General features: G+C 31.4%; 1 protein-coding gene across 6 annotated transcripts in view; it reads left to right on the top strand.

Moving 5' to 3' along the window:
- LOC130901495 (sodium- and chloride-dependent transporter XTRP3) overlaps positions 1-5,126 on the top strand; it is a 33,573-nt gene extending 28,447 nt beyond the window's left edge. For all 6 annotated transcript variants that reach the window (XM_057812927.1, XM_057812926.1, XM_057812928.1 and 3 more), the window contains one exon: positions 3,037-5,126. In XM_057812927.1, coding sequence (XP_057668910.1) covers positions 3,037-3,150 — 114 coding nt within the window. In that variant the 3' untranslated portion in view covers positions 3,151-5,126. The remainder of the gene's footprint in view (positions 1-3,036) is intronic.
- The last annotated feature ends 7,399 nt before the right edge of the window (positions 5,127-12,525 follow it).

Here is a 12,525-nt window from a genome sequence, read left to right as displayed (position 1 = left end):
ATATCAATTATGACTTGATGAATTACTATGTTTGCATTTAATATCGCGAAATTCAACAATCTTAATGTTGAAATATGATCAAATAAAAACTAAAATCTAAATATTCCTTCCTATATACCCACAGAAAATTTGTTTGACTTTAACAGGAGTTCTACTGTCCATTCAATAGGAAAATAGTATTTCCACTACGCAAAACTTTTATCTGTACGTTTATCGACGATATTATTTTTCTTTCATTCATTGATACCGGGCCACTTTTTATGTTGGCAAAACTGAAATGGAACGCAGTGATAAATCGAAATTGATTTTAATAGAAATACACGACCATACATAAACTTATTATTTATCTCCTTTAACATAAATTGTTAGTGTCCAATTGAAATCAACTGTAGATTCTAAATCAGATACAGATGGTTTTATGCTATATCTTCTTCTTCTTGCGACCATCATGACTATTTGTATTTTATTCACAGCTACTCTAAACAATTGGTTTGATGTGCAGTTAAACCGCTCCCTCAAGTTTCGTAGCCATGATATTCTTCGTCATCTTATACCTCTCTTTACTTCTATCTTTCCCTGCATAATCAATTCCTGGAATTCGTATCGTTGTCCCCTCATTACATGACCGAAGTACTCTAATTTGCGGACCTTTATGGTATTCTCTTGCCATTTTGTGTAACACTTCATTTGCAATTCTATCTGTCCATGATATTCATAGTATTTTTACCAATATCCACAATTCAAAGACTTCCTGTTTTTTCATTATTGCTTTACTTAAACTAGCTGCCTTCTTTCCGTACATAAGGATCGAGTATATGTAATATTTTATCATTCTCTTTTTCAATTCGTTAATCAAGTTTTAACATCGAAAGAAGTTTTTCATTTTATAAAATACACTGCGAGCAATTCTAATTCTCACTTTTATCTCTTTAGTGCTCATTTTTCGAATTAATCCAAGTCCCTATAATTTTTATTTCTGTAATTTTTCAATTGGTGGTTATTTCCTATTTGTAACTGAGAATTCTGATCTTGAATTTCCGGGAAGTGCATGTATTTAATTTTATTTAAATTCATGTGTAGCCCATACTGCTCGCTGATACTTCTTACCTTTTCTGTAATTCTTTGAAGGTTTTCTATATTCTCCGTTATTAAGACAGTGTAGTCAGTATATCTTATGTTATTAACTGAAACTCCAACGCAATTATAATTCTTACTTTTATCTCTTTAGTTCTGTTATTTCTCGAATTCCAAGTCCCTAGATATTTTTATTTTTTTAATTTTTCAGTGATTATTTCCCATTTGTAACTGTGATTTCTGATCTTGAATTTTCAAGAAGTACATATATTTAGTTTTATTTAAATTCATTTCTATCCCATATTGCTCGCTGACTTTTCTTATCTTTTCTGTAATTCTTTGAACGTCTTATATATTCTCCACTATTAAGACAGTGTCGTCAGCATACCTTATGATATTAACTTGAAATCCATTTACTCGAATCCCCGCTATTTTCTTCTGCTAGTACTTCCTGTATAATTACGAATATATATTAAAACTCCATACTTTATATGTATGTTATTTCTTCCTCTATATTCATCTTGGCAGTATGGTTAAGAAAAAGTCATTCTATTACTTTGAGGTCTCTATAATCTATTTGTTTTTCTTTCAGTATCTGTATCAATTCATCACGTCGGACTCTATCAAAAGCCTTCTCGTAATCAATAAAGCTCGTATTATGTTTTCTGTTAACATAAAAGCATCGTTGAATTAATACATTGAACTTGAAATGGCATCCAGAATACCACGTCCACTTCTAAAACCAAATTAAGTGTCACTCATACTCACCTCCAGTTTTCAATAAACTCTATTGTGTATAACTTTCAAGAATGTCTTGAGCGTGTGACTCATTAGTGATATTATAGTTCGATATTCTTCGCATTTTCGGGGAATTGTTTTCTTGGGGATTGTTATGAAAACGGATGTTAGCCGATCTTATTAGATAGTTTTATAAATAGTATTGAAAAAATTTGTATTTGGTCTTCCTCAAACAGCTTAAGTAGTTCATCAGGTCCAGGTGCCTTGTTATTCTTCATATTTTTGAGTGCAGGTTTGATTTCTTCTATATCTAATCCACTTTCCAAATTCCTTGTTTCTGATGTTGATCTTGCTATTCCGTTATCATCAAAAAGTTGTATATATTATGTCCATCTTTTTAATTTTCTTTGAGTGTTTATGATTATTTTGCCATCTTTATCCACTAATAAGCTGTTCGGTCTTTGCTTTCTGGTTCCTACTATTTCTCCAACATGAATGTTGAAATTGTCATATTCTCGTATTGAGCCATTTCTCTTTTGCCTTTTTGCTGTATAATGGACTTATATCATTTATACTTGTTAAAACTGTAGTTATTGTTTTCTTTTGAATATTAAAATAATTTTCGTTAAACTATGTTTTCGATCCAATTTATTTGCATCTAGAGGCTTCATATTTTTTGTATAAACAGCATGTTTTCTAATACATTTTTTAATGACAATTTAGTGCAATTTGTGTGTCTCTAAAAATAGACACAAAATGATGTGCGCATTAAATAGTTTGACCTTAGAACGCTTGCATGGCCTCGATCATCTAATAATGAAATAGTTATTTTATTATTCAATGAATACTATAGTTTAAAGTGTGAATAAACATATTGAGATTTGACATATTCCTGATCTACTTCATCCAGCCACTTATAAAGATATTTTTTGTCTTTTTTCAAGTTAGCATACTTGTGAATGTCGTTTCTTTCTGTTTATTTTTCCTTTATACCATACAGCTTTTCTGTTTTATTTCTTATACGGTTTCATTTATTTTCCTTTATTATTCTAAATACTATTCTGTGTTCAGGTCTTTTTCAGTATATATTTGTTTATTTTTATTCAAGCCAATATATAAGTTTGTTTTAAATTTAGACCATTGATTTCGTCATTTTATCAAAAAAGATTTTGGGTAATTTCGTGTATATTTTTAATATGTTGTTAAATATCGTGAATTTTTTAGCTCTATGAAGACGACGTAGATGATTTAAGGCCGTATCACGATTCCGATTCATCAGATGATGACGATCTTCAGCTGGACACATCAATAGGCCGAAAAATCCACATTGAGCTTTAGATTTTAAAAATAAAAAGATGTTTTTGAGTACAATTATTGTTGGTAGTTGACACAGGCTGTTTGTTAACAGGGTACACATAATTCAATAATTTTTAATGACTCAAAGTCATTTTTATAATCCCCATTGTTTTTATATGAATTTCTTTCAGTTGAATTTATGATAATAAAGGCGTTAATCATGTCTCGCTAATATGAAATATAAGAACTCAGAGGAATTTGTGTACCAGAAGCAAAATTCAAGTTGGATTCATCACCTCTTACGTTCTCGTCCGCGTTGACGGATAGACGTTGGTACGCGAACGCGGGCGTTTGTGTTTGTAAATCACACTCCGTAATCTGTTTAATTTAGGTTGAACGCGAACGATGGCGCCAACGCGAACGCGAGCGTAAAAGTTCATAAATTGAACTTTCCACTATAAAGTTCACGCTCACGTGCTCAAGTTTTTCTTTCCATTCTGGACTTTAGAAACACGTCCAATACATATAGAATGTTAGCTTAACTAAATAGCAGTGTTTCGTACAAATTATCTCAAATCTCAAACATTGTTGATTATATACTAGCGCGGAGTTAATGATGAATTTGAAGTCTCGTGGAATTAATAGTCATTGGAAAAAATCGCTATTGATTTCGAGCACCAGCAGTGATTATGTCGAGGATCCCACAATAGAAATTTACTTCAATGAGCTTATCATTAAAAAAATACATAACAGAGCGTCATGAAAACAATAAAACTCATCCCTCGTCATTTAAGGGTCATACTTCACAGAAAAAGGCATGACGACGTCGCCGGCTACGTATCCAAATAATTCGTATTGAAATATACATCCCTTTATTAATTTAGCGACGATTTGGGAACGTTGCCAATTTGGAAGCAACTGTTGACACGCTGTGTAAGTCTGGAAAATGTGTACGGGCAAGATGCGTCTCAATCACTCAGTCTTTAACCGGTCGTCAAGACGGACCCATAATGAGCTTCGATGCAGAAATATTCATCGTAGAATGAAAGTGTTGTGATAAAAAGTATCGGGACTAAATCGTAAATATATTCAAAGAAAAAGACGAGATGACGATTCTTCTGGACTTTTCTTAAAATTATATCTTTTTTTGTCAGTTCATTTCTAAATAATCTCAATAAGTCATCAAACGATGAGACTGACATTATCGGGAAGCTAAAAAACTTGGAAGCACATTTTCTTACATCTTCATATTAGAAAAAACATCTTTTCAGCTTCGATCTGATATGAAAGGCTGGACCCATAACGTTTTAGGTTTCTTCATTTTTAACTTTTTGCGACACATATAATAAATAAGTGCAATTTCTTGTATGCACGACGCGTCCATTCTCGATATGAGGACTGAAAGAGCTGACTGACATATGGTCGCCTCCGGCTACTCCATTTGGTGAGGTAGCCATGGCTACGTAACTGGCAACGTCGCCATAACGTCACAGTGAGATAGGTTCCTAATTTGAGCTACGAACATACAAAGAGTTGTGCTAAAAAAACGACAGCTCGAAACAAACGGAACGCGAGCACTTTCACCAATCTATACAAATCGCATTCCAGTTCGTAAATGTATACGAATTGTACGGCGAATCTTTTACCTTCCATATATTAAGAATTTTAAAGATACATTTAAGAAATTCCAGCAACGTAAATTGAAAGTTAAAAATGACGTCGTATTAGTTGATAGATGTTGAAGGAACTAGGAAGTGATAACACAATTCCTTTTTCTCTATCCTATTAGTTTGTGACTAACTATTTCGCACTTTCCGAAAGTGTACTTACTGGGAATAATAATTTTAGCAAAATTTGCATTATTGGTAAGGGTCTAGTATGGAACTTAAATAAGCAGATTGTAAACACATGGTGGAATGAAGATATAGTGTAGTTGACCAACAAATTACGCGAGCTGAGTGTATTGTGCAAATTACACGCGCTGTTCAGCCTTTAAGCTCATGCTATTTCGACAAAAAGTTTATCTTGACAATGGATCAGCATTTTTTGTCGTAAATGAGCTTTCAAATAGCTTTCCATTTGGTTCTATATAATCAAATATACCGCCACTATTACCTTTCACTAAATTGTGTTAGCTTGTGTTACCGTTCTATAATGTAACAGGTTTTGAGTTAATGATCTCAAAACGTGCCGACAAATCTCGAAAGTTATTGTAAATGCGCTCATTTGAAATAAACAGCTACACAATTAATTCGTTTTTATCTGTGTTTCCTATGAAGTACCTGCACCATGGCCTAAATTATCTGAAATCAATTAACCTTGTGAATATTTACTTCTTTATCGGTACTCTGTTATAAAACAAGTCTGTAAAAAATCATCCAGAAACGACATTATTTTGTACTTATTACTGAAATTATATGAACTCCTTTAATAAAAATTTCTTTATTTATAAAATAAATTATTATGATATTAGTAGAAATTGTTAATTTTTTAATATTTATATACTCCTCAACCGAATGACTGATATGAACAGACGATACGATGTTTCTCCAAAAGTCTCGAAGCTACTTTCCTATTTCCACATCGGTGTTATTCAAAGTAGTTCCTATTTAATTAAATAACACATTTCTAGTGAAGTTTCCGCTTCCTGAATTGGTCCTGGAAGTACGTTTTCACAAAAGGGAATATGCATGTGGTATAAATTTTTTTTCCCAGAAACATTATAGTCGCAATATTATCATAAAATCATCATTTGTCTTTAATTTTATGAAATTATCATTAAAAAGTGTAAATTGAGCGAGAGAAATTTAAATTAGATTAACGCATTATCATTGGTCTCGACGTCAAATGCCACGTCTCGTATTTATCGTGGTCAAAGCAGATTGATGTTGTGGTTAATCTGATTATTATTTTGACGTTAATAAATATCTGCGAAGACGACTAAATAATTTCGAAATATTGAATTTTCTGTTGTATTATAATCTATATTACGTTTTGTGAGTAATGATAGGCCATGTAATTGGCATTTCCTTAAGTATATTATGTCTAAATTCATTTTCGAGAATTTTAAAAATCAAGCATCTTTGGTAATGAAGTAGACATCGTTTTTATGTGCTCATTTATTATAGACCATTTACACCATTACAATCATGTTTTCGTATGTCTTGGAACTTGAAAAAACACTTTATCAGGATCCTTCTATAGAGTTTTTGCACTCGGGTACTATACAATACCTATGAAAAAAGCATCGTTCATAACAAGCCAAATTTAACCGAGACTTTAAATATTATTTCAAAAAGTATTGGGACTACATTTTTTATCAAGTTATACCTATATAAAAAGCAAATTAAAAATATAAAAAAAATACATGCATACTCTCTACTGCCGTCAGTGCAGAGTCATATTAGAATTAACCTTCTCTTTGTTATTGAGCTGCTATTCTTTCATCACCATTTTTAATCTGATAAATCAAAGGGAGGAAATCAATATTACAACAGAAGTTATACGACTTGGTCGTCTTTAAATATTGCTGCACAAGGTAACATCTCATAATAGATTCATGATCAAATAAACCAGTCACACCATTCTTCACTTTGTTGCGACTTTGGCACTGGCGGTTCAAAATAATCCGAATCACCACCTGGCGTAATCTTCTTAGTTTTTTTTACTGGAACAAATTTGTTCATTTAACTTTTAACAAATTGTAATGAAGAGAAAAAAGACGCTGTAAACGAATGCATGTCGTTTACTAACGAACACTTCCAGTGGTAAAGGCTCACTGTTAACGCTCATACCCCGTAAGAGTGCTAGAAAGTCTTGGATCGAAGATATAAAGAATGGTTCGATACTTTTGGAATAAACTTGATATGTTGATAGGTTTTTCTCACACTCGTTTTTACTGAATCTCAATCAAATTTACTTGAGCAGTATCCAAATAAACTTTTATATAACTTCATTAGTAATATAAGATACTCCCAACAACAGGATATAGATAATAAAAGATAATAAAAGCACACAGCAATTATTTAGGCTTCTATCCTGTTTCACAAAGGACAAATAATCAGTGATGGTGATAAATCGCAAACCATCGTCGGCCCCAATTCTTGTTTTCATACGTTCGCGTTTGCGGGATTTTGTTCAATTACAATCATTATACTAAATTATATAAATATTTTCTTAAAGAAGCCGGAAATTTCCACCGGCCAGTAATAATTTTTGAAAATTCACAATAACCAACATCGCATTTAAAAACGTTACTGATTATACGCGGTATATGGAAGCTGTCGTTCTCACCTTAAGCGATGGTCTGCACACGCTACGTGAGAGATTTCCGCAATTTTTTTAGCAGTCACTAATTATAAGTCGTATGTGAAACGGGCTTAATAAATATTATATCTGATTAAGAAAGTAGAAAGTTCTTTGAAAATGTTGGAATATATTTGTGAAAATTGTTTAATGTCGACGTAAATGCTTCTGTAATTGTTTACAATCAGTTCAATTGGTTCAAATAAAACAAAGTGCTATAATTATTATAGCAGTAGTCGATAATTATTTCCATATCCCTAAGTCGAATTTTTTAATTAAGTAGAAAACTTGGCTACTACATACAAGTATGCACTAAATATTCCGTATTTAATGCAAAAATGGTAGACAATACTAGTGAAAACTGGAAAATGAAGCAATGAGGAAAATGATCTAGGTCGTTGAGAGATCAGATCATCTTATTGAAATGGTATAAGTTAGTATCAAATACTCAAGCATTTCGAATATTATTTATGCTCTAGATGTGCGGAAGAATCTCAAATACACTGATTCATTGCAAGAATATATTTTTTGAGTAATAGTTTTTTTGTTGATTTGCTGAGGCATTGTTCTGCAGCTGCTAAATATTTTCAGTATCAGAAAACATTTTCTTTGTAGGGAGATTTTCATTTCTTTTATTAGAGTTTTCGTTCGACAAACTTACTGGCATTCTTATGATATATTCAATCATGACTGTTTTCATAAAGAACCTCATTATTTCGGATTTTGATTATATTATAACTTTCGTTCGTATTGTGAATGCCTTTTCTTATTCATATAATCAAACAATAATATCAATAACTTTTGTAGAATAAATCGGCCATACTCGTATATTAATGAAACTAAGTAAATCATTTATTATGTCTTTAAATTCAATTGAAAATTTTTTCATTCATATTACTTGTATTGGGTTCAAAGGTTTCTTTGTTGATAAAAAATCAATAGACATTTAAATTTTTTCATTATCTATTCCCGTTAATAAATTTATCTCGATTAAGATAAACATACTTTCTAATTTGATAATTAATTCACTTAAATTTGTCTTGTAAATGCATAACGATCTTTTCATCACTTTTTTTTCCAAATTTGTGATTTTTCCTTTACTTCTTTATCTACCTACTTCCTAAGTTGGAATTTCTAGAACTGTTAGTGATATTCACACTGAACACATTGTTTATATTTACACTAAACCAACACTTACGATTACACTGACGCGCGTTTCAGCGTGTGAGTGTTGGTGTAGTGGTAGTGTAAACAGTGTGCTCAGTACCTACTCTCTAGTCTACTCTTTGGAAATATATTCTTCTATTAATTCCATATAATATTAATCAGCAGAGGCTCGTTTTCAACAAAAAATTCACGCACTTTACTTTTATAGTCTTTAAAAATAAATTTGCAATTATTCAATTTTCAAAAATGTAAACAATTTGAACAGATTTAACGCTATTCATCCAATTCAGCCGAAGAAAGAATCGATATGTCCGCATTTTAATGTTCCATGAAATTTTATACAACAAATAATTTTCGACAGTATATATATATATATATATTCAACCAATAAGCAAAATATAATTGAGCTATAATATTCGTTGATCTTAATCCATGGATGACTATAGTGCCACCAAAATGTAGGCAGGGAGAACAATATAATATATTTTTTCTGTTACAATCACATTTCCAATCATTTTTGACATAAGTACATTTGTGTCGTATCTTCCCTAATAACATCAGTTGGTTTTATAATAATATTTGGTAATTAATATCATATATTTAATTAAAAATAACTTCTTTATTGCTCAAAATCGTACACAGTCTATTATACTACATTGTTATTCAGTTCAAAGAGCTGGACAGTTCGGAAAGTCCAAAAGAAATTTATTCATTTACAACTAACCAAAGTATTCGCGTTTATTCCAGATAAATACAGTAGCAGAATCCAAAGATACATAGACTTTCAACTAGATGACTAAACTAAGTTGTTTATCATAAGACGACTGTGAAATAAAACAAATGTTGTTTTTGATAAGTAATAGAAAATGTTGTGTTAGTTTAGATTATTATCATTTAAATTATGAAATTCTTTTTTTGATTCTGATTCTTCTAAGAGCTGTGCAGCATAACATCGCATATGCACTAGCCTCTTGTATTCTTCTTCTATTTCATAATTTTTATTTCTACTTACCTCGAAATTTCGAAAATTTCACTTCTTGATTACCTTTTTACTTCGATTATTGAATCTAAGTCCACTGAAACTATTATTGTCAGTGTCAAAAAATTCTTATTCATTCACAAATTCCACATCTAATTATAATAAATATTCTAATTTCAATACACTATGTTGTCAGATACACTAAATATTATACTGATGTTTAGAATAGGGGTGCATTCTACAAAGTCTTCACGATGATTACGTTCACTACCATTGTATTTCCCGTTCCACTTAGTTCAGACCGTTATAATTGTAAACCAAAGTGGAATGGATTACTAAGCGTTTTGAGCGTTGGGGTAAATAATCACAAATTGCAAAACAGAAAAACTGAAGCAAAAGCTTTAAGAAGTTATAAGTCACTGAATTTCTTAGTGGAGTATGCCTAACTTACATTAAAGTAAAATGAGAACATCTTCTGCGACGATATTAGAATATTTGATGGTGTGCCACAAGAAAACTTCAATTTAAGTACTTATAATATCTCATTCCGTTTCTAATAATGAGACAGTTTCAAGCTGCGCCGGTTGAGTTTTGAAAATTCTTTCCACGCCGTGAACGCTTAGTGGCATGCACCACTAATGATACGAAACGAACCACTTGATCTGATAGTGATTTTTTTTAAATATTTTTTTATTTTTTGAATCTGGATGACTTTATATAATTAATATCGTAATATTACACTGTTGTGATATTAGTTAGTACCATTAGATGAGATATTTAATTATTTATAGAAAAATTCACCTTAATGAATTATATAAAAAATATCGTGATTTAGCACAATTGCGATAAAAAAATATTATAACTATTAAGTAGGTATATCATTATTGTACGTGTCCAAAAATGAGAAACCAACTAAATCTTTGAATTATTCCTGTTTAAATCAATTTCTATGTCTCATATCATCCCTCAATTAAGGAATACGTTATTTATTATAAATGCACATGCACTTTTTAAGAGCTACCACATACATTTCTGTGCAATCGAACTCCTATACCTTCACAAGAAGAAGTGTATACTCATATGTCAGAATTTCTGAACAATTTTTGAATGTCTAATATCACCTCGTCAGTTATCCCTTTCTGTTCGTCTTCACTGTACCATATTTCAAATATTCCAATAAAATAGGAAATCTAGTAAAAGTTTAAAAAGCAAAACTCTATATTTTCAATGTTAATTGAGAAGTAAATTTTGAGGATATTGTCAAAAAAAGTTGAATTTCATTTTTTTAAGTGGAGGACTACCTCAAACAAAACTGAATATTTCCCTGAAATGATAAATTTTCTATATCCTTCATAGATTCACTAGTATGTTGTATGTTCATAACTGACAAAAATTGACGACAATTTATAAGCATATCAAAATATCTGATTATCCTAACCGGATACGCTAGGTTTCATGAGCTTTTTTTGCATTCTTTGCATGAGAATAGAATAGAGCTTGTGAACAGACAACGTAACCGCGCCGTCCCAAATATACAAAATCAAGATGCAACCATCAACAAATCTGAATAGGTACTTTCAGAATGCTTTTAGAGTTATTTATTTTAAGTTTTAATACAGTTTAAAATACAAGCTTTTAGAGTTAGTTCGATTCAAAAGTAAAAAATTTAGTTCAAAAAACTATAAAAAAGACGCTCTTAGTAATCGAACTAAAAACTAAAACATAATTTTTGGCATAAAATTACTGATCAAATAAATGTCATTATTATAAAATCGTCGGTGCTTTCTATGACATTTTTAAACTTACCCTATTTTGAAATGAAACTAGTAAAAAATAACGTGAGACATCGTGTTCTAAATTTCAATATCACCATTTATAAGGTAAGCAATCCTACAGAAATGGCTATTTTAACTTTGGAAGCTCCAGTGGTAAATAATTCAGGTGATGTGACGTTAAATAGTTTTCCAAGATTTCTAAGTCAAGATTTTCTTCTTTTTTCAATAGTTGTTTTCCTACAATCTCGCCCTATTATGAGCTGTAGGATCTTAAATTTTGGACGTCTCATGATATGGCCAATACACTGAAGTTTTATTCGTTTCAGTTCATGAAGAATTTCTACGTCCTTCCCTATTTTTCTCCCAACATGTACATTGGTCACAAGATATGTCCATAATATTTTCATCATCCTACGGTAGGCAGTTTTTTCGAAGGTCTTTGCTCGCAGTATGCGTGGAGTTTCCAAGCTTCTTCACCATATACTGAGAACTGGGAGTACATAAGATCTTCTCAATGTTAAGTGTCAGACCATATTCTCAACTAACTTTGGTGACATTATTTAAAATGTTTTCGACGAGAAGTACTGTGTAGTCTCACGACACAGATTGTTTTTTAGTAGAGTGACGCTAAAAGTAGTAGACGTTGAAAAGAAGCGGAGAAAGAACACACATGTCGCACTTTATCAAATACTTTATTATAATCGATAAAACAGACATATACATTTGAGTTGACATTAAGACATTGCTACATCAAGACATTGTAGGCACACAAAGCTTCCCTTTTTCCGAAACCATTTCTAAAGCCGAATTGTGTAAAAGTTTATCTTCTTTCAGCTTATTATGAATATTACAATAGATAACTTTGAGAAAGACCTTAAGCGTCTGGCTCATTATGATAATAGTAGGATGTTCTTTGCATTTTCTGGCATTATGTTTATTTGGAATTGTGAAAAACTTTAAATCTGTCCAATCGCTTGGTATGGCTTGCTTCTGTTGGATAAGGTTATCTCATCTAGATATTGTTGCTTTAACGCATTTGCAGGTAGGTGGTCAAGACCAGGAGCTTTTCCATCTTTACTACTCAGGGAATAAATTTCAGTAAGTTCCCGGGCTAAGAATCAGGCAGATCTATTAACTATTAAATAACAAGTGTCCTATCGGGATACTATCACCTCAATGGTCACCTGAAAA

The sequence above is a fragment of the Diorhabda carinulata genome, chromosome X, assembly GCF_026250575.1.
Source record: "Diorhabda carinulata isolate Delta chromosome X, icDioCari1.1, whole genome shotgun sequence".
Taxonomy (NCBI): domain Eukaryota; kingdom Metazoa; phylum Arthropoda; class Insecta; order Coleoptera; family Chrysomelidae; genus Diorhabda; species Diorhabda carinulata.
This window is presented reverse-complemented; position numbering and strand designations above follow the sequence as displayed.